The sequence below is a fragment of the Symphodus melops genome, assembly GCF_947650265.1.
Source record: "Symphodus melops genome assembly, chromosome: 1".
In the NCBI taxonomy this organism is placed as follows: domain Eukaryota; kingdom Metazoa; phylum Chordata; class Actinopteri; order Labriformes; family Labridae; genus Symphodus; species Symphodus melops.
In genome coordinates, this window is record NC_136691.1 from 49,467,250 (window position 1) to 49,493,401 (window position 26,152).

Below are 26,152 nucleotides of genomic sequence, written 5' to 3' on the forward strand. Positions count from 1 at the left end.
GATCCCCAAAGGGACACACGTGCTTCATCCTCCCGTGAAAGTTGTAGATGTTTGACACGCGCTATTCAAATGAGCAGGCTCCTTTTACATTGGACCCTACTCTAACCCTTTGTATTTGAGGGGGGTGGGGATCATGAAGTGTACCGTATATTTCAGAAAACAGCAACAAACAGGTGTGATTTTTTTAATTTGACAATTAAGTCAGATAATGTATGACCACATATCTCAGTCAGGTTAAGAAAAAAAAACTGCAACACGGCATCAGAGGGGTAGGCCTACTTCAAATTCCTTTTAAGTGTTTTAATGATTTAAATTTAAAACGGTCGTAGATAGGCCAAGGCGTGCCATGCATAGACTGTAAATATGAAGGCGCTGCTGTCACACTACAAGATCCACAATGCATTGCAGCGACACAGTCCCTCTGTCATGACACATCTTCAACATTATGAAAAGCTTCCTCATTGGAAGCGTCTTATTTGCTAACCTTGAGGAGAGGTTAGCTCCTTCTTGTAGTTAGAATTGTGAAAAGTGGCTCACAGGCTACTCGTCTTCGGAACTCAGAGGTTGTCAGGCCGTAAATGTGTATCGTAAATGATACACAGCTAGCTGTTTAGCTCTGGAGCTCGCTAAAATAGAGCGGCCAAGCTAGTAGGTGCTAACAGCAGAAGAGACTGGTAACGTTCAACGTTGTAGAGCTAACAGTCATGAAGGAGCACAATTAAAGTTATTGAATCGGCGTGACATGTTACTACGTTGCAGCGTAATGTAAGTAGTTCACATTTACTCCTACACTGACCGCTTTACAGCGTTTGTTTGCTAGCTAAACTTGACAGCTAAGTTAGCGTCCTGTTTCTGGGTATAGCCAGAATATTATTAGTTATATCTTTTAAAACATTTTGAGCGACTGGTCGCCATTGTTTATTGGACTCTCTTTTCAATAACTGCCTAACGTAGTGTTGGTCAGCTGTGGTTTCACTGACAGTGTGTTAACGTGGTAAATGATATCACGTGAATCGCCACAGCACAGGAAACATAACTCACTCATTCTCCACTCATACAATTATCAAGTTACCAGTTACAAGTTAGTTCATGTTACCGCTGCATTGTTTTTTAGCACTTACTGAAATGTTTTTGTTTTTTTTAGTCAGTGAGGTTTTTTATTCTCTGCTGTATTTTAAATGTGATGTTTATGGATACATAGCAGCGACGCTTCTGCTCGTGATTTGGATTTAGTTACCTTTTGATTTGTGATTGATCTTTAGTATTTTTGCAAATAACTTGTATTGAAGACAAGTTGATACGACACCAAACAGTGTGAATTAGGATAACAGTGTTGTCAGGTGTAAGCCCTCACTGTAGGTGACCCACCTGACAGCTGCTCTCCTCTTTATGTGTTTACTTTGATATGTAGTTTACATTTTTGCTCCAGTATGCATTCATCACCTTCATTTTCTCTCATCACCTGGACATTAGAGATAATGTGACAGTGGACTTTTACAGGATTACCTTAACACGGTGTCTTCTTATATACCCCCTTCTCCTTTTTTACTTCTAACTGACAAATTCCTGCTTGTGTGTCTGGTAAATTTGGACCCATTTTGAGTTTCATTGAATTTGCATTGAACTGGTATAACAAAGATTTCAGAACACTGAATGTCAATTTACAGAACTTGTTTTTTCCCCCCTTGATTTAATACAAGTACTGAGTGTTACATCAATTTTCAGTAAATAACCGTAAGCCATTAATATGCTCTTGGCTTGATGAATACCAAATCAAAACAAACTCCGTTTACATTCCTTTCTCTCTTCCCTTTCTAGCTAACAGCAAGTCTGTAGAGACACTCAAGTAACATTTCAAGCTTCAGAGGAGGATGTACATATCCATCCCATGGTTTCCGATGAGTCTCCGCTGGAGTGGGAGGGTGTTTTGAAAAAGGAGCGAGGCGCACGAGGAGATTATAAACAAGAGCCATGAATCTCCATCAGGTCCTCACAGGGGCTGTCAACCCTGGAGACAATTGTTTCTCTGTGGGGAGCGTAAACAATGTGCCATTCACGGTAAGATGTGTCATGCTCTGAAAATATTTCCCTCCCAGCCGTGAATGATATCTGATTCTAAGCAGGAGGCCAAACTAAACAGATGTGTGTCCATTGATTAGCTTTTGAAAGGAAAAGGTACTGATGCCAGGAAGCCTTTGCTAATGGTATTTTTAGGTCATGGACTGAAAAATTAATTTAAATTCAGGATCATGTCTTGTACCTGTCTGCGAGGGAATATGTTTTGTGTCAGGAATTTAAAGTCTCAAGTACTTGTTATTATTTGATCCATACATCATCCTCTTTGCAGGAGAATAAACTCCCTATTGTTAAAGATGGATTTGTAGGCTTAACAAATATGCGGGTCTCATCCCTGAATTAGCTGTTGTTATGATAATTGTTGTATATTTTAGAGTATAATAAAATATGCTAAAGCACATCCCATGACTGCATAAAGTCCTGGTTTAGTTGTTTAGACTTTTCTGCATGTCTGAAACACAAATGCAGTACCTCTGACTGCTCTTTCATTGTTTTATCTCAAAGGAAACCATGAGATACTTCTCCCATGCTTTTCAGAGAGTGGATCAATAGGAGGACTATTTCCGTCCTCACGTCCTCTTGTAAAGGAGGCACAGTTACGATGAGCAGGACTCGGCTCATGTCACGGTCTCCTTCTGAGAGCCGCAGAAATAGAGCGTAGAATACAAATCTTATCTGCTCGTACTCCCGAGCTGTCAAACAGGGACATGTTTGATGCGACAACACTGACTCCAGGACGAGTTCAATTCGATCTGTCTTTCATGCTAACCCCTGTGGATTGATCTGAGTGTCATCTCAATCTCTGTCCCCTCCTGCCGCCTCCTTTTTTTCTCGATAGGCCTATGCGTCGGGTTGTGACGTGGTGATTTTGGGCAGTGACTTTGAGCGACTGCAGATCATCCCAGGGGCCAAACATGGAAACATCCAGGTGGGATGCGTCGACTGCTCACTGCAGGGCGGGCAGGTAAGAGTGATAGATAAGTGCTCTCTCATATTGTGTCCTCAGGCTGATGTGCAAATAGGAAGGTTCCCAAAATAACTTAAAACAGTGTAAAAAGTAGAAAGCGCAAACAGTAAAAATCTTGTAAAAAGGTGCACAGCTGCAGAAAGACTAAAAAGAAAGTAAAAAAATCAGCACCCTCATTGTACTTTAATGTCTTTTAATCAGGGTAGATCAGCAGCGTACAGACCAGCACCGGGCTCTTTCAGAAAAAAGGCTGCATGGCGGCGTTTTGTTCAGTTGATAGTATGTACACTGCTGCTCTCTCTACCCACATTAAAAGAGTGTTATGACTTCACTACTTTCCACTAAATAATTTTATATTGTTTTGGTAAAATCCTTTAAAACGTCATATTGAATCCATTTACAGTGTGCTGGTTCGTACGTTTTATTTGAAGGTCAGAGATGAACAGACGATACAGGACTTGCTACATGATATGTTGAAAAAAAAACAGAAATGCAGGATGTGTGCAATACAAAGATACTGCCCAGCTCTCAATGCAGCCCTGTGGTGTGATAAAGATCAAACTGCAAAAAACAGGAGCTTAGTCAGGAGTCAGTCCACTTCTTTTGTTTAACAGAAACAAAGAATCAGTCATAGAAGAAAAAGTGAGAGCAGCCAAAAGTGTATTTTTTACATTAACTTCAAATGAAGGTTGTATTACTTTTACTTTATTTTAATGTCAACAAAATGATGGTTTGTGGCATGGTCGTTTGGGCCGGTGCGGTTGAACAGACCAGTACAGGGTGAGATCAAAATTATACCTCCTTTAGTTCATTATTTTCAGATTTCTTAAAGATAAGCTGTTTTGCGAGGGACATTTTTGGCAATCTTTGTTGCTCTCTTTTTAGGGATTGGCAGCCTTTCAGGAGCGAGTGAGAGATTTGTTGGCACATCAAAGACTGTTTTAATGAACTTGAGCATCCTGTCTTCAACTTCAAGTGAGAGAGGTTCATCCAGTAAAACAAGTGTTGGTACAGCAGGCACGTTCACTGATGTGATGCCGCTAGTAATCACTTTAATGACTCTTAATTGGTTTTAAATGTTGGCACGAACAAACGTTTTTTTGTGACACATTTGTAATGAGTACCTGAAAGAAATCTGCAAACAATATGTTATTGTTGTTTAGATTTTATGATGTTTGTAATTGATCTCCCGTCCAAGTCTGTCTGTGGCTGACAGACAAATAAAGCAGAATTCTTGTTTTCACTTTCTGTTAGCTGCAGCTGGAGTTGAGAACAGAACAGGACTGGATTAGATTTTTGTTGTTTCGGCAGATTTTTTTCATCTCATTTTAATGAAAGAGCTTTTTTAAGCGGTTTGTCCCAGTTACAAAGTTTATTAAGAACAACAAAGAGGACTTTAACACTGTTTCTGTAGGAGTCTTAAGTGTTCATCTTGGACTGCAGTGAGTTGACATGAATGAATACACAACACCGACAAGTTTAAATCAGAGATGTGTCGGCTAAAAGACTTTTAGGTAGTTTGAAAAGTTTCCTGTACAGTTTGGCATCTATCAGCTGGAATAAAGCAGTGAAATCTATCTGCAAAGCTTCTGAATGTCAGGTATACAACTTATGGTTGTGTGTGTTGAATCTATGTAGAGTGTTTGTTGCGTCCGTGATTATAAGAGGATGTTATATGTTAGTTGACTCAGAGTTCACCTGCTACATTTCCCAAGCTTGAAAGAGTGCTGCATGTTTGAGCTGAAGTCAACACAATTCAATAAAGACGTTTTAGAGAATACTACCTGCATAAATAACTAAAGATATGAAAGGCTACTCCTCCACTGTAATTGAGCTGGACGTGTTAAAACGAAACAAATGAAAAATGCTCACTCAAACCTTCACCACCTCCCTCATGTGATGTTTAATCCAATTCAGTTTGGCCAGAAGTAACCTCACATGCCTCCAGCATGGTCCAGCATCTGTAAAAGCACGCTCTGTGTTGGTTCCACTTCACTGCACGCCACTGACATATTTGCTGTGCTATAAGCTCAACCAACGTTTCTCAGCACACATCCCTTCTGCTCGTACGTTAGCTGATGGAGCCGAATGATACACTTTGTAAACATTGATTAACCGGGTTTATTCGTGTATAGTGAAGAAGTTCTTGGCTTACAGTATTGTAGTGAGATACTGTTTTAATAACTTGTTTAATCTGCTTACAAAACCCTATGCACTTCATTGTATGTATGTAAGTAAGTAAGTAAGTAAAATATATTCATAAATAAAAATACAGTCATACTTTCACAATACAACACACAGTATATATTATCAAAACAGGAACAAACACATAGTTCATGGACCGACATTGTAAACTCCTGCTATGAGCAGGAACAAGTATTGGCTCAGTGAAACGCAGATCAGTGAGTTTCTAAGTGGACATGATGGTCCATAGGCCGGTTTGAGCTGCTTTGTGAAGGACTCAACAGAGTCCGGAGAACGTCAGCAGATTGACCGGGAATTCCAAAGGACTGCTGATATGGCCTGAAACGCTGTGGGACAGACAGCAGGTGGAGGGAGGGAGTATGTTCAGGTGGATGTTCTGCTCCACCAGGCTGGATTACCTTCAGCAGTATTTGAATGCCTCTTCATTGTTAGCAGTTAATATCAGGTCATCCTGTATATCTCTTTATGGTTTTAAACCGGCGGTGCTCATAAGATAAAGCATTGGCATCAAGTGAATTGTTGTTCAAGATTAAGTCACCACACACTGTTGCTCTAAAAAGTCTGTTTCATATTGTAACATGAACACATTTTACGCTCGTGGTTCATTGTTGAGATGGACAGCTGCAGGCGGAGGAGGAGTTTGCCACGCAGTGAAAACCTCAAGGCTGGTATTAAAAACCTGGGTCAATTCAGCTAGAGCTTAACCTTGAGCGCCTGTGGTGCATGTTCGATCAGATGATCGAAGGGTGCAAAAGTATTAATTCAGCGTGACTCACAAGGTCCTTTGTGGACTTTATTGAGGCCAGGATAAAATATTCCAATAACAACAAAAGGTGACCAACCTGCTGTAGTTCTTTTACCTGAACTAGTAGAACAGGTCTATGCTCAGTAGATTACCGTTTCATTGTCCTCTGAAGGAGGGCTTAAGCACATGGTCAGCTCTTTGATAGCCTCGATGTGTTGTACTTTGTGATTCACTGGATCCAAATTTAAAAAAGAGTTCTGAAAAGAGGATCTTGATGTATCACCATCATACCATGAGCAACTCTGCGTCTCCAATGATTGTTCGACTGTGCCTATGAGCATGAAGGCTTTTTATGTCTTAGTCTCGTGTCAACTAATCCATGCATGTTATGTGACTAACTCCTCCTTTATGCTGTTCTTTATCTGACAGTCTGCATTTTATTTACCCTAATAGTTAAATAACGAATGTTGTCTAGTCAATGTTGACTTAACAGAGGGAAATTCTAGGCCTAAGTTCTTACTTTGTTTGTTTCTCCTGAGGATTTCTCCTGAGGTATTTACTGTTGAGGAAGTCTATGATCTCTGTTTGCTAGGATCTTCAAAAGGGATTTACATTCATTATATACTGACTGTCAGTTTTTCAACTTAGTCCTTCATATGTTGAATAAATACATGGCCGTCATAAATGTGTTTTCAGTGGTTTCTTTTCCTTCTTCATCAGAAAACGTATCAGAATATTCTGATACTCTGATATATTTTTTATACTATTTATTAGATATGATATGAACGATATGGACCTGTGTCTGCAATAAAACTTTATATTTTCAACATGTTGCCTTTTTCTTCTCTTCTGCTGACAGATTGCAGCTTCCTATGGAAGCATCGTTTGTGTCTTTGAGCCTGTTCAGCACTCATGTCAAAAAGACACATCTCAAACTGTGAGTAACTCCCTTTTATCTTCCAGTCACAGCGTGGTCATGAGTGTATCATCTGAGGCTTCTCTCTTTTTCACCACTTGGTTTTTAAAACGGAACAGAATACGGTTCCTTTGAACTTATCGGAAAGTCATCGGAGAAGCTCAAATGTTTCAAACGCACAGGAACGTTCATGCTGACATTCTTTGAAGATTTTACGGTTATTGTCATGTTTTTGTTTTTTTTTCCTTGTCGACACAGATGTTATGTGAGAGTCTGTTGTTAGAGAAGTCATAAAACAGTCACAGCGACAGGAAAGATTTGACACATCTGAAACTCAGCTGAAAACTCCCTGATGTTTCAGCTGCTGTCTGCCAAATCACGTGTGTGTCACATGAGAGCAGCTTCACTCTTGGTTCTTATTATGCAGTTGTAACTACTGATGTAGACCTAATGACACCATGTGTTTTAAACCTTTCATTTCTGAAAACATTAATGTGTTCTTACATGTCTTACAGAAGTTGAACTGCCAATGGCAAAAGACTGGTCAATTTGTACTTCAGTCTATGGTACGAAACCTGGCCTGGCATCCCACAGGTACTTTATATTTGTTTTTTGTTTTAATATCACATCAGGACAATTTTAATTGTCAAATTTATGCTATAAAGAAAGTGTTTAACTGATACTGCAATGCCATTATAAAACACAATCTGTGTTTCACTCTACATAACAATGTCCTTTTGTGTCTGTCCTAATATTGATATTGAGATGATGATGATGATGTTTTGTTTCCAGGCAGCACTCTCTTAACTGGCTCTACAAGCCTCCAGTTGTGGTCTCATGTTGATGAAGTGAAAGCTGAAGCTGAAGAAGGAGGCGAGCAAACAGAAATGACCATGAGAGACTCTCAGTCTGCCTGGAGCTGCATCTGGCAGAGCAAGTAAGGACTCAGACGTGAAAAACCTGCACATGATGCTGCATATGGCTGTGACTCTTAAGATGCTTATCTTACTGCTTTTTTTTAAAGGAAGGTTTTGCTTTTAATGCTAATCTACCCGAAATCAACTCTGACTGGTTTTCTTCTTCCACTCACACCATCACGTTGTGGAATGGGCTCGTTGGATAATTCAATAAAAATCATTTACAAAGAGTTCATCATGAACAAAACTCCAATAGATTACCTTATTATTTAAACCGGTTATAGTTGTTTTAAACTTCTTCTCATACTGTTTTAGAGCTGTAACTACGTACTCAGCATTGCGAGGGATGTTGACATTAATGTACTTTTACTTTCTTTTCTTTAAAGGACGGCTTCTCCGGTCAGTTTAATTAAGTTTTCTCCTGACGGGGAATTCTTTGCTACCGCTGGACAGGTCAGTGTCTTTAACCTGAAGTTGCTCAACCTTTGTGGCTTTAGATACAAACCGGTTTCAGCAAGTCTCTGTTTGCAATGTGAATTCACTCTGCCAAAGCCAAACACTGAAAAAGTTAGTGTTTGAAGTAACTCCCTACCTGATTTTATTTAAGGATTGGGCGACGAGCCCATTGCTTTAACCCTGATATACCCACCTTCAGCATGACATCATTTACATCCCTGTTTGTATCCTGTTCAGGATGATTGCCTTGTAAAAGTCTGGTACAGCACCAGCAAGTGGAAGTCAGGAGTTTCCAGACTCCTTCAACCTCCAGAGCCTTGTGTTGATGTCCAAGGAGATCTGGCCTTCTCCTTTGTCTACCTGGCCCATCCCCGATCAGTCACTGGCTTCTCCTGGAGGAAAACCAGCAAGTACATGCCACGGTACGGACAGCGTCAGGCCAAATCTCATCTTCTGCTGCTATAGTAGAGTTCAGTAACAAGTTAATTTTAAATTTACGCTGACACAACTGAGCTCAACATTAGAAGAAAAGCACACATTTGAAATAACTCTTTTGAAAAATCTGTTCTGGGATGTTTTGTTGTCTATCAGATTTTTAGGGTAGCTGGGTAATATCCAGCTTTCTTCTTATGTAGCAGCAGATGCTCGTGTGTGTTTTGTGGATTGAAGGAAAAGGAGAGGCTTTTATAAAGGAGCTCATTCCACAGAGACACTGAGCAGTCTTACTCTCTCATGTTACTGAAGCTGTGAGTCTGCTGGCCTGCTTTTTTTAAGGCTCTTTGCAGCTAATGTTATGTGATCTGCAATTCTGTAAATGAATATGTGACACAGTTCACAGCAGGTTTAGCTAACCAGAAGCTTTCTTTTTTTATTTTGGGGGGATGACAAGAAATGATTAATGTTACATTTAAGCCTGGCTCACACTACTGCAGTTTTGAAATCCCACACATAAGGACAATCTTAACCCATAATCTTAAGAAAGCTCAAACTACAAATTTTGAAAATCATGGCACATCACATAAAACAGGATTTTATTAAGATTATCGTGCCCTGCAGAGGAAAGCACCAACTCATGTGACCTCCCCTAAACATCAGAGCCAGCAGTTACATTTGTGTTTTTAATGTTTTGTGCAGACAATATTAGGTTCAGTTTCTCTTTATCACCAGTCTCATTAGGTCTGTTGGTGTTCATTTATTTCTTCTTTGCTTTTGAATAATGCTATCGTCATTAGAGTATAGGAGTCAGCTTTGTCAAATTCAATGGCTCCCAGCGGACTTCAGTTGTAACCTTATCATCCTTTGTGTTTCCTCTTCCCTTACCGTCTTCTCTCCTAAACAGAGGGGCGGTGTGTAACGTTCTGCTCACCTGCTGTAAGGACAGTGTGTGTCGGCTGTGGGCTGAGACGCTGTTGCCAGGAGACAGCCTCCTGTCTGGACACAATAACAATCATGCTAGCCAGTGCAGTGACTCACACAGATGTGCTGACCCTTCCAGGAAAAACACCTGCAATGGGAAAACACAAGGACGAACAGCACAGGAAGTAAGATCCCCTCTTCTGTTATTTTTGCTCAAGAGTAATACACTGCGCTCTAAAACAGCCAGCCGACTCTCAGTAACATTTCATCAACTTCAAAGACGAGCTGCAGGTTATCGCGTTCATTAGTGGGAGCCTTTGTTTTGGGACTGTAATAACTACATCATTATAAAGTATGAGAATCCTCCCTCTTTCTATTCGGATATTATTGCTGTAATTAGACAGTTGTAGCTGACAGATTGAGACACCTTGTAGAGCTGACTTCTTTAAGCACAACTTCATAAAAGTTAGATCAAAGTACTGCTAGTTCGGACCAACACAATTTGTTTTTGCCAGAATCAAAACCATCCTTTTAAAATGGTTTAAATGTTTATTTTCAGAGCCATTATTAAAAATGTATAAAGTTGACTCATCGTGAGAATGTTGTGTACTTCATTACCAAAGTAAAAGCAAAAAATCACGTTATTAAAAGTAGGAAGATAAATTGCACAAACGCTGTGATCTCTGGTTTGTCCCATTTGGCCTGGCGCTTTCTGAACTTCCACCCCTGCTGACGCAGGGCATCAGTGTGCTGTCGAGATGAGGGACCAAGAGAAGTTAAAAAATCAGAGGCTTAACAAAGGTTAAAGAGAAAGAATTGGCTATCAGACACGAAGAGTGTTTTAGCGCTTTGTGAGGCTCAAGGCGATTGGTGAAGAAAATTGACCTCTTTTCTGTGATCTGTGCAACACCTTATACTTCTCATTTAGACTTCTGATCTTCACCTGATGCTAGCTTACTGTGTAATGGTTTTGATTTCCATGCTTTAAGTCTTAAAAAAAAAAGAAGTTCTGACCACCTAGTAAGGCCTGAGACAATCGCTGTATCCTTTGAATATGGACGTCTGAAGGTTTCTGGGTCTCGGCGGCTCTCAGAGCCCAGGGCACTGTGGATCACAGGGAAAATAGGTATGCAAATTCCTCTACAGTGCCGTGAGGAGAGTCTGTTAGAGTGCATGTGTGGAATTATTCATTTAAAAAAAGTCAAGACTTTGCTGGATGAATCAGGCACTTCGGAGGTAACTCTACATGGATAGACAGACAATCCTCTTTTTAAAGGAAATTTCCCATGTTGCCTCGTCCATGGAAAGCATCAACATATCTTGCTAAATCAATTAAAGATAATAAAACCCAAAGTTATGTGATTAATGTGTGATCAGAAAACTGTTTTAGACCCCCTCAAATGAGATTTCTAAAACATCTCAGTTTTTCTCATAGACATTAAAATGAATCAAAGAATATGTGCCGGGGCGTAATTAGTTCACTCTTTACCAGAGAAGCTGCAATCAAATAGTCAAGTTCAAACCCATGACTCTATTTATCTGCATGGACCTAATTATGCTGTCTTATATACTTAGCTTTCATTCATATGAGACTGCTGTTACATCTACAGAACAGTACGCTGTAGTCGGCAGTCAACGAAGCTTAAGCTAAACCTGCAGGTTTTAGCACATTACTGCAAAACAAAAACAAAAAACCCACGACTTATGTAGCCTAAGTACCTAATTAAGATTTAATTTCTCTTCCCCTTAAACACCTTTCTTGCTCCGCTGCTTGTTTCTCTCTGTCTCCTTTAAAGACAAATTGAGCGGTTAACTTAAATGTCCTTTAAACGTCAATACCATTAAATAAAACTTCCATCCTGAAGAAAAATGTCTGTTCATTAAAGCAGAGTAGCTCAGCCCTGGCTTGGATGAGAGAAGTGAAGCCAAAGTGGATTTATTCACATCAGCTTTGAAAAGCAGGTTTAACCTGCAGCGCTGTGTCAACCTGCGAGGGATAACAGAGATCTATTGTGTTACTCCGGCTGCCCTACCCAATAAAACACTTGTTGTTTTTCAGGACATCCAACACGTTCTTAATCTCTGTGATTTACAGACAATATCATTGTAAGCATGGATAATACACGTTTAAAAATCCTGCAGTTTATATTCATAAAATATGGATGTGTTTTTATACATTTAAACAAATGTGAAAACTTCAATAAGTCACAACACGTAAGAGGTGTCAGTTAATTATCCAACTTGAATAATTAATGATTTCCTCCCAGTTGAATTTCCAGGAATCACTGCAAGCGTCCTCGTGTCGGGATGTGCCCCAGCCCTCCTTGACTGGCTGCCTGCCTCACCATCAGAGCCGACACTACAAGCACAAGAGAGTCAGCAGCCAGATGCCACATGCCAACGCTCTCTGCCACTTCCACATTGCTGCCAGCATCAACCCTGCCACTGGTGCGAATGTTGTTGCTCCTTGTTTTACAGTATTGTATGAACTTGGAATAAACTGTCAATATTTTGCAAATAAAAAACAGGTACAGGATAAGTGCTTAAAGTGGCCATCATGTAAGCCACAAATGATTAATTTACAGGTTATATCAACCTTATAGATCATTTGCTTCACCTCTGCATTTCTCAGCAGAAAATGTTGTAAATCTTAATACATTGCCTGAGGATGTTTATTTAACATCCAACTGAGTGTTAGTGCTCAGTGAGGCTGTCCAGAGTAATTGTAAGGCATATTTCATTTTCTTCCTTCATGTGTTTTTTGACCTAAATCAGGCCAAAACATTGTGGATTCCTTGAGGCTCCAGGCTGGGAGGCCTTGAAGCACTTAATTTGCATGCATGAATTTTGTATTGGAAAACTGAATCATGAAATTAACTTTGCTACAGCTGATGTCCCTGCATGCCCCTTAAGTGAAATACACTGAGACAATGTTGATTTTTGTTTTTGTTTTTTTTTTTGCTTCTTTTTCCCTCACACACTGCATATCTTTATCACAGACATTCCTCTGCTGCCCTCTATCTCCTCTCTGACGGGCGTCGATGACGAGGAAACTGGAGGTCCTTTCACTGTCCACTGGCTCAACAACAAAGAGCTTCATTTCACATTAGCTATGGAAGTCTTCCTGCAGCAGCTTCGTAGCAGCCTGGAGCAACAGAGTGAAGGCTCCAATGAAGGTGCAGAAATATTTTGTGAACACACATGAACATGTTGCTCGAAGGGGGAATCGAGCTGGAATTAACGCAGCTAATCTGACTTTCCAAACCACAGGTCAACTTAGTACATATTTCACTGTGTTAATCCTTCCGTTTTCATTTTCAGTAACATCTTGGCACTGTGTTTTCCTTTCTCTTCCAGAACCTGAAGATGAAGATAAGTTTGATGAAGAAGATCATGGTCGCAGGCCAGATGAGAACCAGGGACCGGGGGCCGTGGATCTTCCCCTGGCTGCAGTGAAGCACCAGGTGGACGTGCTGTTGGAGGAGTGGAATAAAGGGGCAGACATGTTGTTCAGCATCCATCCCATGGACGGCTCCTTGTTAGTCTGGCATGTGGACTGGTTAGATGAATACCAGCCAGGCATGTTCAGACAAACTCAGGTATGTTCAATATGTAACGGTGAGGTTGATGGTTTGTTTTGTCATCTCTTATAAACCCTTTGTTTTGTTTTTTTAATTCAGATTTTTTTTGTTCCCAAAGTGTTGATCAAAATAAATGCAGCCAAATAATAAATAGACGTTTTATGAATAAATAATTCATAAAAGCAAATACTTTTTGAAGAACGTCACATTTATTCTCAACTATTGAATTACTGGTCATGAAAACTTCCTGTTGTGTTCCGACAAGGCTTGTTGGATATGCCGGATATCGTTGAGATTTAAAGAGCACTTGTTGGACCCGTTTAATCCAGATTTTTAATTGGAGTCTCATTTTTTGGCTTTTTACGGCGGTTTACATCACAGCATCTTGTGTGTTAGGAAACACAGCAGCTTAAAGTTTGCAAGGCTGGAGTGAAGGTGCATGCACACCAGCAACGCCTACATCTCTGCTCTGATGAAATACACATGCATGCCTTTGATTATGTTCAAACGCACAGCCTATGATAGCAGCACGTTTTTATAGGAATGAGAGAAATATTGAGTTAAAGTGAACCTATGTTAAAAACATACAACTTAAAAGAGAGAGGCTGTCTTCACATCTTTCTTTGACTTGCATCATAACTCTTATTGGGTTTTTTTTATTATTATTTTGCCCTTGCATTTGAACAGCCATATAAGTCAATGATTTATTCTGATTAGCACTGTAAATTGCTTACTACAAACTTGGAATGATAGACTTTAAAGAATAAACCTCTTTTTGTGAATTCTGTTTTCACCATAAACTAAGAGGAATTTCTCTTGCAACTCTAGTAAGCAACTATTCTGTTTCCGAAGCTTGAAGAAGAACTGCTTTTCAGGGGGAAATAATTCAGAGGTTTTGCATCACTTTAGTAGCTGTAATGGTCTACCTCCGCTTCTAATGGCTTCTTATCCAGCCGTTCACACTATTTTATTCAGGCCACTTTAGATGCGTTTCTATTAGCACTGAAATAATATTAAAAAAAACCTTTGACTTCAATTTGAAAATTGCAGCTTAAAGACTCCCACGTTTAATTGACATTTAGAGTGATAATACCTTTCTGTTTTAATTAGAAAAAGAGAGGGACAGAAGGGATCCGGGTGTTATTAAGATCAGGTTGAATTCCTGAATATTTTTTCTTTTTTGAATTTAGAAGAAGGGATGAGGGACGAAGGCATCACTTCTGAGACACAAGTGTCTCAGTCAGTCAGTTTCTGAAAGGAGATATCTGGTCTATAAAGCTGATTTTGATATATTGTCAGCCATTTCTTTTGAGAAACATTTTTTAATAAATCTTAGATTAATGATCTTCTGTGCAATCTCAGTCCAAATATAATTCTGGGGAGTCACCTAGATTTCATTCCGATGTCGTCTCCCTTTCTCTCTCAGGTGTCGTTTGTGTCCCGTATCCCTGTAGCATTCCCTACAGGAGATGCAATCTCCCTCAGCCACAGTGTGGTCATGTATGCCTGCAACAAGAATGTAGATCTGGCAATCCAACATGGCAGACAGAAGCCGCCTGGGAGCACATTGCCTCAAGCCAAATCTGCTCTAATAAGCTATGGAGGTCAAGGAAAAGCTGCACCCAGCAGTAGTCTTCGCCTGAGCATTTTTACCCCCAACGTCCTTATGATCTCCAAACATGCCGATGGCTCCCTGAACCAGTGGGCCGTTAGCTTCGCAGAGGATTCTGCTTTCTCCACTGTGCTCAGCGTCTCACACAAGTCACGGTACTGTGGCCACCGCTTCCACCTCAATGACCTGGCCTGTCACTCGGTGCTCCCCCTCCTCCTCACCACCTCACACCACAACGCCTTGAAGACCCCCGATGTAGACAGCATCCTGGCTGCTCCAGAGGTCTCCCCCTCTGGTTTCCCTCATTCAACCTCTTTACCCCATCAGTCAAGGTCCAGCAGAGGGTCGCTGGGTGTTGTATCCCAGGATCCCAATGCCATCTACAGCGAGCTGATTTTATGGAGAGTGGACCCTGTGGGCCCACTGTCTTTGTCCGGTGGGGTTTCTGAACTAGCTCGGATTAATTCTCTCCATGCTTCAGCTTTTGCTAATGTAGCCTGGCTGCCCACTCTCATTCCAAGCAGCTGTTTAGGTGAGTAGATCTTTTAGGTAATTATTGACTGATACATTTATGCTCTGTTGCTATAGCAACCAACTGTCTTAATTTGTCCTCATGTGTCCGTACTTGTTTTTTACACATGAATAATTTGCAGTTATTCTTTTCTGACTAACAATTTAATAAAACTAGTTGAGAGATCTTTTAAAAACGGTTGCATCTGAGACTTAAAGTGACTGAAATATATACCTGCTGTAATTACTGTCGCTAGATTGAACATGTGAACATAGTTCATACGACTTGAAAATAAATAAGTAAAAAGACTTTACCTTGACTTTATTGTCACGATCACTAATTTGTCAGTAGCTTCCTCGGGTTTGTCTATCATAATCAAATGGGCATACAAAGGTGTGTTCTGTTGATGTGACCGATCATCACATGTGACATGCATGATATAAAAGAGTCACAGTAAAGTGGTTTTCAGCGTGCAGCCGAACATTTCTGCATTTTCTTATTTGGTATTGTTGCAACCGTCTGGCACCTGAGTACGTGTGTTTTGCTGTGCCTGGGGAACACTGTTGATATGTTCTTTGAAACGAGCAGCGTAGGAAACACGATTGTTGTTGTTTTCTCTCTCTTTAGGTGCGTACTGTAACTCTCCCAGCGCATGCTTTGTGGCAAGTGACGGGCACTCACTCAGGCTGTACCAGGCTGTTATTGAAGCAAAGAAACTCCTGAGTGAGCTCTCCAATCCGGACATATCAGTAAGTCATCAAACAGGATGCTCCGACTGCATCAAACCCTGCAGAGTACAATCAGCATTGCAAATGTTTTTATTGCACGCCAATCACAGCACATCCGGCTTTTCCCAGGGACCTTGCAGAATCACTGCAATAATACGGTGTTGATCATTTGCTGCCATGCCTTTCTTACTGTCTACCATCTAAATGACTTGTTAAATGACACATAAGCACAAAGAGTGTGTGAGAAACAAAATAATTAGCAGGTATTCTTCTGAACTTATCTGTCAAATGTTCACTGAGTTGAATCTGAACTAACATCTAATTATTAATAACACTTAATTAATCAACTTTCTGAAATAGATTTGACACTTTCACTACTGTATTTTTTGACATGGTTCTCAGGTAATGTGAAAATGTTGCTTCTTTTTTTTTCCCCACTTCAGAAATATGTTGGAGAGGTGTTCAACATCATCAGTCAGCAATCTACAGCTAAACCTGGGTGTATCATAGAGCTTGATGCCATCACTGGATTTGTAAGTAACTGTAAAGAACAGGAGCGTTTATTAATGCTTCTGATGATCACTCCCTCGCTCTGATAGTGGTGTCTGTCATAAACATGGTAAACATTATAAACTAATAGATCAAATCACTGTAACACTGTGCTATGGTGGAGTTGAAGAGCGTTTGTGTTATGAAACATTTTGCTGCTGAGCCTTGGTGAAAGGTCAACCATGATAAAACAAAGTCGGGTGCAGAGCAAACCTTCTCTCATTCCTTAAGGCTGTTGTATTTTTTCTTCCGCATGCACGTGTATGCGCACGCTCGTGTTCACATAACTTATGTCAGTGTGTCTGTGTATTGGCCTCACAGCAGATGAAGCATGTTGTTAAGTGTCTGCAGCTGATGTAGTTTGATAAATGCTGCTGTTATTCTCTGCAGCAGGGGAAAGAGACCCAGCTCCTGCATGTTTTTGAGGAGGATCTGATCCTTGGCAGTGAGAGAACGGAGAGCAAACGGGAAACTCCTGATCTTCCTAATACTGGTATTGACTAAGTACTTTCATCTAACACAATGCTTAAACATTTGAACCACCTCCATATATTGATTGGCACTCTGTTTATTAATATTCTGTGTGTGTGTGTGTGTGTGTGTGTGTGTGTGTGTGTGTGTGTTTTCCCCTGCAGGCTCTCGTGAGCCAGCCTTCTCGGCACGTTTTTTCCTCGTGGTGGTTGAATTGACCCCGACAGGCGGCTCACTCCTCCACATGTGGCATCTCTGTATTGCTGCTCTCCCCGTCACCATGGGTGGGTATTTTTTTTACAAAGACTTCACCAGAGGGTGTAGGAAAAGATTGTTTCACTGCAACAATTAATGCAGAAAAAGGAACTTATTAAGAAACCAGCTAATTTAAATTCAGTTGTCGAAAAAAATATTGTTTTTTGGTGCCATTGGAAGTTATAAAACACTGTGAGGAAAATATCCTGTTATTTTTATTCCCTAGTGTGGCTGTTCACCCAGCAGAGAAGTATGTTTATTGAGTCTTTTAAGCTTTTATTAATATTTTCTCTTCCTGTTATGTCCCCACAGATGAGACCACGTCAGAGACTAATGCCACGCCGGCTACTCCTTTGAACAGCTCCACGTTTAGCTATGACATGTTCACTTCCCCACTTACTCCGAAAAGTAAACCCTGCACTTCCAATCTGCAGAGTGCCTGCCGCCTCAGCCTCACAACTCACAAGCTATACAGCCAAGAGATGGCTCTGCCTGCGGGAGTGGAAGCCATCAGAGTTACACCCTCAGCAGGTGAGGGACGACAAGGACACGAATGAGGACAAAAATTCAAAGCTTGAGGGACGAGTACAGAGTCCCTAAGGAGAAAAAAAAAATAGGCATTCCATGTACAATAAAGGGAGAATCATAATGGCAAATGATGACTTAAACAATTTGTGATAATAGAATTAAAACGGCATCCTCAGTTCAAGATCATCAGTATCACAGAAAGAAACAGACAGACAGAGACACTGACAAACTGCTGACGGATGGACAGACTGGAGTATAGAGTAAATGTTGTTGCCGTGGAAACTTAAGAAATAGAAGTTCTGTTAGTAAATGATTGACAATATTGATTGAAATAACCTTTGCTGGGACATTTTGACATTTCTTTATTGACTGAGAAGAAGGTTTTTTTTTCTATTATAGAAAATCTAACAAGAGGCTGACAAAGAAAGAAATTATTACATTCCGTTTGCTATTGAAGTGATTGATTATATAAAATTGTTGAATTTTAGTTTGTCAAAACATCAGGACTCTATGAACTCTTCCTATTTATCTTTTGTGTACTTCAGTGTCATGCTGCGATACACACCCTATACTGCATATTTATTGAGAGAAAAAAAAGACCTTTAAGATTGACAAAAATGTTCAAGTGAATTTAAAAAATGATACAAAAATGAAGCCTTTAAAGGTTTGACATTTTAGAATTGAGTTGGCAGAAAACCTCCTGCCTGATTGACTTTTGTCGCCTCTCTTCTAGGTCACCTGAGCGCGTCATGTTCTCTGCCAGCCGGCCGTGTGCCTTACCTCCTTGCTACTTCCTGTTCTGATGGAACCGTCCGTTTCTGGAGATGTGTTGTCAGTTCGCCGAAGCCTTCTGGTATAAAGGACTTGGCGTACCATTGGGAGGAGTGGCCTCTTTTGGTGGAGGAGGGGCTTCCTAACAGCAGCGCAGTGAGTGTGCACGGTCGCCCCGTAGAGGTCAGCTGCTGCCACACGGGACAGATTGCAGTCGCTTACAGGCAGACTCCAAACACCCCTCTGAGCTCGACACCTTATCTGAACTCTCCCGCACTGTTGACCTCTCCTCCTGCTCTGTCCTCCTCCCCTTATGTGCAATACAACAATACCACTACCAACACCCACCTGACCCCAACTGTGACTGTACAACGCAGCTCTAACCTCGCCACATGTCCCAACCCAGCAAAAGCTAGAGAACCATCGTTCCACATCACCATCTTTCAGTGTGAGTCCACAGCAGGCTCACAGTGGCTTTTAGATCAGACCTTGGTCCTGGACAGCACAGATGGTATGAGTAGCAGCATAAGTAACACAGACTTTTCTAATGACAACTGTCCTGGCTCTAGTAGTAAGAGCCTGGTTCATTTGGACTGGGTCTCACAAGAAAATGGCTCACATGTTCTGACTGTTGGCATCGGGACAAAGATTTATATGTACGGCCGTCTCTCTGGGAAACCTCCAGAACTGGGCCTGTCATCTGACGCCGGTAGAGAGCAGCGCTCGTCCCGCTTGGTTCTGCTGCGATCAGTCGATCTGGTCTCCTCTGTCGAAGGCTCCCTACCCATTCCAGTCTCTCTCTCCTGGGTCCGAGACGGCATCTTGGTTGTTGGCATGGACTGTGAGATGCACGTATACTCCCAGTGGCAGCCCCCAACACCGCCCAAACCAAACACCACAACCAGCCAAGACACAGACATCAGCAGCAGCGTGTCCTCCATAATCTCAGCAGTCAGACAGAGCCAGGAAGACATCTTCAGTCCCCCGGCCCCCATGTCTTTGCTGGCCCCTCCCAAAAAGGCCCTGACCAGATCGATGATGAGCCTGGCTCAGAAACTCAGTGGGAAGAGAACAGCTTATGACCAGCCTATAGAGATGGAAGACTCTGGGCTTTTTGAAGCAGCTCATCAGCTCTTTCCCACGCTGCCTCAGTACCATCCTGTACAGTTACTTGAGCTCATGGATCTAGGGAAGGTCAGTACATTTAGCTGTTTAACTTAGTAACTTTTATTCTCCTGTTGATATGACAGTCAGTTTTGTCACATGATATGATTTGATGTTTGACGTTGAAGTGAAAAGAAAAACATTTCAAAGGAATAAAACTGGCCCAAAAGTAGCTAGTTTTTGTGATACCTTTACAATATAATAAAAAATACTCTTGTCTCATATTTTCAGGTTTATCGTGCCAAGGCTATCCTGTCCCATCTGGTGAAATGCATTGCTGGGGAAATTGTGACACTTAAAGACAGTACCACCAACCCAGAGAAACGGGTGCGCTCTCGAACTATCAGTGCCGGAGGCAGTACAGCCAGGGACCGCAAGATGTTCAGCAAAGCAGGGAACTCGGCACCTGACTACACAGAGATCAGCTCTGTCCCTCCTCTGCCTCTGTACTCTCTCCTGGCTGCTGATGAGGACACATTAAAGAAACCTGGTGGGTATACACCACAAAACATGGATTTAGAGTAGCTTTGACAGTCACCTTGAGGTAACAGTAAATGATATTTCTGTCTGTAGGTCAATTATGGTAAGTTTGCTTCAGGAACAATAATGTAAAGTGCTCTGTGCAAGATGAGAAGGGCTGATGTGTTGCTGTGCGATGTTGGACCATACTGACCCTAACAGACTCCTTTTGTGGATACCACATTAATAGATCTATCCAAACTTGAGATATTTTATCACCTTTTAAATCATTTTTTATTTTCGTTCATGTTATTGTGGATACAAATTTTGATTGAAAGCAGAATCACAAATGCAGTGAAGGAATTTCCTTCCTTAAACATTTTAATTTAGTCTGTTGTCTTCCCAGCAGGGGATTACTTTTCTGCCTTTCTCTTATGAAATGCATGTCTTGTGTAATTTAGCTCGGTCTTTTGCTCCTCTTCAGATAAAGTGGGCAGTGTGAGTGGAGACAGTGGGCATGGTTCCAGTCACACCGATGCTTACGATGAGCTCTTTCAAACTCCCAGCATGGCCGACCTGGACACTCTGGATAATGATCAGGAGGAAGCAGGAAACAAGGTCAGGTTTTTTTTGTCTTTGCATAAAAGAAAATCAACAGTTAAATTGGACCGACATGTTTTCTCTTTTTCATTTTCCATTCTAAACCAGACTTGCTTAATAGTACATTTCAAAATTTGTTTTCATACATGGGTGCCATTAAATCAACTATTCAAAGCTAAAGATGACACTATTTCATGCATTCAACCTACTCTTGTGTCGACAAAGACTCTAAATGTGACCATTATGTGCTTTGTTGTGTTTGAGTCTCGCCTCTGTATTACGTCCTGTCTTAGATATGAGATACTAAACCCTTCATGTAACAGAGTTTACTCCTTCTTGTTTCTTCTCTGTAGGTTATTGACCTGTCCCAGTACAGTCCGACATACTTTGGTCCAGAACATGCACAGGTTCTGTCCAGTCACCTCCTTCATTCCAGCTTGCCAGGCTTAACCAGTTTAGAGCAAATGTCTCTGATGGCGTTGGCTGACACTCTCGCCACCACAAGCACTGACTTCAAGGACAGCCAGGGAACCAGCAAAGGTAAAGATGGGAAATAAAACAAATAATAATAAATGTCTTCAAACGGATAGAAATGCAGAATATATGTGCCTTTTGTGTTTTGTTGTGAAATAGAGCTGTTTATTCATTTACCAGGTGGAGAGACACTGGATGAGTGTGGTCTGAAGTTTTTGCTGGCCGTCAGACTCCATACCTTTCTCTCTACCTCCCTGCCTCCAGCTCACAGAGTGCAGCTGCTACGACAAGGTACAGCAACATGGAAGTCTTCAAAGTGCATTGTAACTGTTGCAAACAAGCAGGGAATACTGAAACACGGAAGAGGGCTCCTGTCACATTTTCTTTGTCGAACATGACCAAAATTCTCAGATAAACTTGTATTGGGGAAGTAATGGTGCAGGGAGACATTGTTTCCACCTTTTAAATAAACTGTACTACTTCTTTCTCACTGTCTCTGAAGCTTTTCAGTCGCCTCTGTGAACTTTCAGCTGACATGTCAGCATAGATATGAGAGCTAACAATGTGTAGTCTCCCACAGCTTAACAGATAGTTGCTGATGTTGCTCTCAGTTATACATATTGAACCATAAGAGTCTTATAAACGGATAAAAGTAATTAAACAAACTTTATTGTTGAAGTAAAGTTTCCTTTGGGAAAGGCATGTAATCTATGCATGTTTCCTTTAATACCCTGACCAGCACCACAACCCAACCCTAAGTAATAGTTATATCATGAAAGACCTTTTAAAAGTCCCAGTATAGTGTCAGAGTTCTCTAAATGATGCAATGACATTTTGATGATTGAAGACCATGACGTTCTGCTCTCTACAGGCCTGTCGACGTGTCACTATGCCTGGGCCTTTCACTCTGAAGCCGAGGAGGAGCTGCTGAACATGCTGCCTGCTTTACAGAAAGGAGAGCCCACCTGGCCAGAGCTGCGCTCTATGGGTGTGGGCTGGTGGTTACGCAGCACCAACAAGCTACGCAGGTGTATCGAGAAGGTGAGGGGACTAATGGCAATTAAAAATTCTATTTAAAATGTATTTAATGTTATATAAAGTGTAATTTTGAAGGGAGTCGTAAATCATTGCAAAAGAAGAGGTGCATCCTAAATGAAAAGCCAGTACCAGCTTTGTTCCAAAGTCAGTTTGTATTCATGTTAGATATAGTAGTCTTGTTTCTTTTCATCAAATGACAAGATGAGCTTCTGCTTTTTTCTCTTTTTTTTGGGGGGGGGGGGGGTGTAAATAAAGGTGTGACACTACAAACAACAACATAGCAAAACATAGACTGCACTCATTGTCAGCATAACTTTCATCAAACTCAATTTTAATCACATTATTGATGCTTTAGTTAAATAAGAAATCTGCACAGGTTTTAAAGGTTGTCATTAAAATTAGTTTGGGGGGCGCCGATAGCGCAGCGGCAGCGTGCGCGCTCGTACCATGTTGCGAGGCTTTGCTCCTCGCGCGGGCGGCCCGGGTTCGCGTCCGGCCTGTGGCCTCTTTCCCGCATGTCTCTCCCCACTCTCCCCCCTTCCGACTCTATCCACTGTCCTCTGACTCTATCAATAAAGGCAAAAAGGCCAAAAAATAAATCTTTAAAATTAGCTTGGACAGTTATAAATTCAGCACTATAGCTGAGTTTAGTCTGCTACCTGAAATGACCCCTGATGCTCCAGCTCGTTCTGTGGTTTAAACCATATCGACAGAAGAGGCTTGAGCTTCTACTTTTGTTTTGTCAGGTTGCCAGGGCTTCATTACTGAAGAACAACGATCCTCTGGATGCAGCTATATTTTACCTCGCAATGAAAAAGAAGGCGGTGGTCTGGGGACTGTACAGGTAGGAAGAGCTGAGTGACTGAGACTTGCAAATGAAGAAAAAAAGAAAAGATGCACATTCACACAAGCCATCACCTCTGATAAACAAGATGAGTTCTGTCAGACTACAAAAGACCTATGACACCAGAGTTGTTGTTGTTGTTGAATTCACCATGTCTGTCACGTCAGGTCTCAGAAGAATGTCAAAATGACAGAGTTCTTCCGAAACAACTTCAGTGAGGACCGGTGGAGGAAAGCAGCACTGAAAAATGCCTTTTCTCTGTTGGGGAAGCAGCGGTTCCAGCACTCTGCAGCCTTCTTTCTCCTAGCTGGCTCCCTAAAGGATGCTGTTGAGGCAAGTGCAAAATAGACATGACAGATTGTTTACAAGAAGCACTTCTTCCCTCAGCTGTTAGTGCCACTTGCCTGTTAGAACTCTTTTCGAAACCTTACTTTCAGTGGTTATTTTGCTGCTCGTTTGCATCTAGAACATTTGTGAAGCAATCTAATTGTTCCTTGTTTTTTGGGGGGGTTTTCAGTCAAGGGCAGCGTTTGAGCATATTGTAAAAGTGCGTTTAGAAAAAGAGACCTCATCCTCCTCATCCTCATTTCTAGAACTGTGCGGCGTCTCTTTGTCGAGAGCTCTTTGCATAACGCACTCATGAGTTATTGATGCTGGCCGTTGATCTTGGGCTCTGCCTCCTTTTACACCATTTAGTGAGAATTTATAAATCCGATTATAAACCAGCAGCACCACACTCTCTCTGACTCATTGTGAACGGCCATACTACTTTCTACCTTTTAATTTCTTTAAAGTATATTTATGAATTTTCTAACTTGCATTTACTTATGTATTATTTCATCAGAAGGGCTGTTTGTATTTTAATTACTTAGGAGGTAGTGTTTCTACCTTCTACAAGGGTGAGGGTAAAAAATACTGCTCTCCTTTTTTCCGAACATATCAAGAGGTCTGCTCCCGGTCATGTTGTTTGCTTAACCTTTTACTCATCAAAGTGATAGTCCCCGGAGCAATGAGTCACATTTTTTAATCTGCGTGAGTAAGTGGAGCCTCTCTAAGCACTTTATGGAGATGAGTGTGACCCAGGCAAAGGGCTATCATTGACTTTGCTTACTCTCTCTGGCTCTCATTGAAATGCACCTCTTACCTCGCCAGCTAGAACACCAATCCACTATTTCATTGCTGTGTGTACATACTTAAATTCTTTGTTTTCTCTGCATTTCCTCATTTTATTTCAGCCTTGTAGCAATAGCTCAGAAACCATTTTAAATGATGTGAATTTTCTTTTTTTCTCATAGGTGTGTGTAGAGAAAATGCAGGACTTACAGCTGGCCCTGGTGATCTCTAGGTTGTATGAGTCCGAGTTCGAGACAGGATCCACCTACAAAAAGATCCTTCAGAGACATGTGCTGGGACAAGACAAACAGGTGCAGAGTTTTAGTATGTCACAGCCAACACCAGATACTTTTTAACGTTAATAATTCCACCTTTTATCCAACTTCCCAGTGTTAATGCACTCTGCAGCCGTTTGATTATTCAAGGAGCAGAATGAGTCATTGTTATTCTCGGTTTGTTTCAGATTCACGCCCACCAGGACCCGTTCCTTCGTAGCATGGCTCACTGGGTCCTGGAGGACTACAGCAGAGCCTTGGACACTCTACTCGAGCAGCCTGCTAACCGCACCAGCTCAGGGTCCACTGAGACCAAATGTGACACTGGTAGGTCCGCAGTGCTTCTTGTGCTTATTCTTTTCTGCAAGTTTCTGAATGCAAAGGTAAAAATAAGATGATAAAGTACTGGTAACCACAGAAAGCCCACGTCTTTAAATCAGGCATACATCACTTTAGGGACAGTTCCTTAATGATGTTCCAATGAGGGAACATTCATAGATCAATTGGAGTAAAATCAACAAGACCAAAGCATTTTTTTTTTTTTTAATTAAAATCAGAAATGTTCTGTTTATTGTTTATTGTATGTATATTGGTCCAATCAAGATTCACAACATCTTTTTCCTAGACTATGAGTCGAATCTGAAGGTCTGTAGTTTAGTCAGTCAAGCTAAAAGCATCTACATCCTACAGAATCAACTTCCAGGTCTTTCATGTTAGATTTATAAACATTTTTAAGTACATCATACATGTATACATAGCCAGAGATGTATCACCGTTACATGTATTAATGAATAAAGTTTAGTTGATTGTTGTGTGATTATAGGCAATTTAAAAGTTAGTTTGTAAAAAAGGAAGTATCTTCGTTTGTAATTTGGTCGGCGAGTTTAAATGCCCCACTCAACACAAATGTCTCAGCTTTGTTATTATTTTTGTTAAAATGTGCAAGTGAAACCAGCCTACATAACGCAGAAGGCAGTTTCACTGAAGAAAAAAGACAAAGGGTGTGATGCTTTCTTTATGAGAAGTACTGAACTCAATATGAACCTCTGTTTGACATATCCCTGTGCTACATGTGTTTCACAAGCGATGTCCTCCAAGCACATTTGATATGCTTACAGAGAAAAGAGCTCCATGGAAAAGCTTATGGAAAGTTAGCAGTCGTTCACATGCTTCACAGGTTATGTGCTGTCATTACTGGGTCTTTAGTTTGAGTTGCCTGGCTCTTTGTTCTTTTAACTCCTGGATAAAAAAAAAGAATGAATTTATTTCAGCACGTTTTTGAGCTTGTTCTTCTTACAAAAGTTTTCCATTTTTTTAAACTCCAAAGTCCTGCTTTTACTCACCTTTAAATGACCACAGAAAGCTGACTGTCAGTGTGTAGTGCTCACATAGCTGCAGGCCACAATTTGTCAACAAAGATTCAGTCAGAGTAGCTCGAGCTCCATGTTCGTGTCTGACCCAAATACACAACTTATCCGTACAGGTACTGTGGTCAAAGCATTAAGGGCAATGTTTCCCTGCCAACACGAATCAAGCCAATG

The 26,152-nt window shown here is 41.1% G+C and overlaps 1 protein-coding gene across 2 annotated transcripts in view; it reads left to right on the forward strand.

Annotated features, from left to right (window-relative positions):
- Window positions 1–379: 379 nt before the first annotated feature.
- The window catches only part of dmxl1 (Dmx like 1), a 49,145-nt gene continuing 23,372 nt past the window's right edge, over window positions 380–26,152 (forward strand). For both annotated transcript variants that reach the window (XM_079343193.1, XM_079343194.1), the window contains exons 1-28: window positions 380–765; window positions 1,819–2,058; window positions 2,915–3,040; window positions 6,853–6,930; window positions 7,425–7,503; window positions 7,702–7,846; window positions 8,213–8,279; window positions 8,520–8,704; window positions 9,622–9,823; window positions 11,906–12,086; window positions 12,638–12,814; window positions 12,996–13,237; window positions 14,646–15,363; window positions 15,970–16,091; window positions 16,514–16,603; window positions 17,010–17,112; window positions 17,255–17,374; window positions 17,658–17,876; window positions 18,607–19,838; window positions 20,040–20,298; window positions 20,752–20,885; window positions 21,221–21,407; window positions 21,522–21,632; window positions 22,213–22,382; window positions 23,126–23,223; window positions 23,391–23,556; window positions 24,519–24,647; window positions 24,800–24,938. In XM_079343193.1, coding sequence (XP_079199319.1) covers window positions 1,972–2,058; window positions 2,915–3,040; window positions 6,853–6,930; window positions 7,425–7,503; window positions 7,702–7,846; window positions 8,213–8,279; window positions 8,520–8,704; window positions 9,622–9,823; window positions 11,906–12,086; window positions 12,638–12,814; window positions 12,996–13,237; window positions 14,646–15,363; window positions 15,970–16,091; window positions 16,514–16,603; window positions 17,010–17,112; window positions 17,255–17,374; window positions 17,658–17,876; window positions 18,607–19,838; window positions 20,040–20,298; window positions 20,752–20,885; window positions 21,221–21,407; window positions 21,522–21,632; window positions 22,213–22,382; window positions 23,126–23,223; window positions 23,391–23,556; window positions 24,519–24,647; window positions 24,800–24,938 — 5,566 coding nt within the window. In that variant the 5' untranslated portion in view covers window positions 380–765; window positions 1,819–1,971. The remainder of the gene's footprint in view (window positions 766–1,818; window positions 2,059–2,914; window positions 3,041–6,852; window positions 6,931–7,424; window positions 7,504–7,701; window positions 7,847–8,212; window positions 8,280–8,519; window positions 8,705–9,621; window positions 9,824–11,905; window positions 12,087–12,637; window positions 12,815–12,995; window positions 13,238–14,645; window positions 15,364–15,969; window positions 16,092–16,513; window positions 16,604–17,009; window positions 17,113–17,254; window positions 17,375–17,657; window positions 17,877–18,606; window positions 19,839–20,039; window positions 20,299–20,751; window positions 20,886–21,220; window positions 21,408–21,521; window positions 21,633–22,212; window positions 22,383–23,125; window positions 23,224–23,390; window positions 23,557–24,518; window positions 24,648–24,799; window positions 24,939–26,152) is intronic.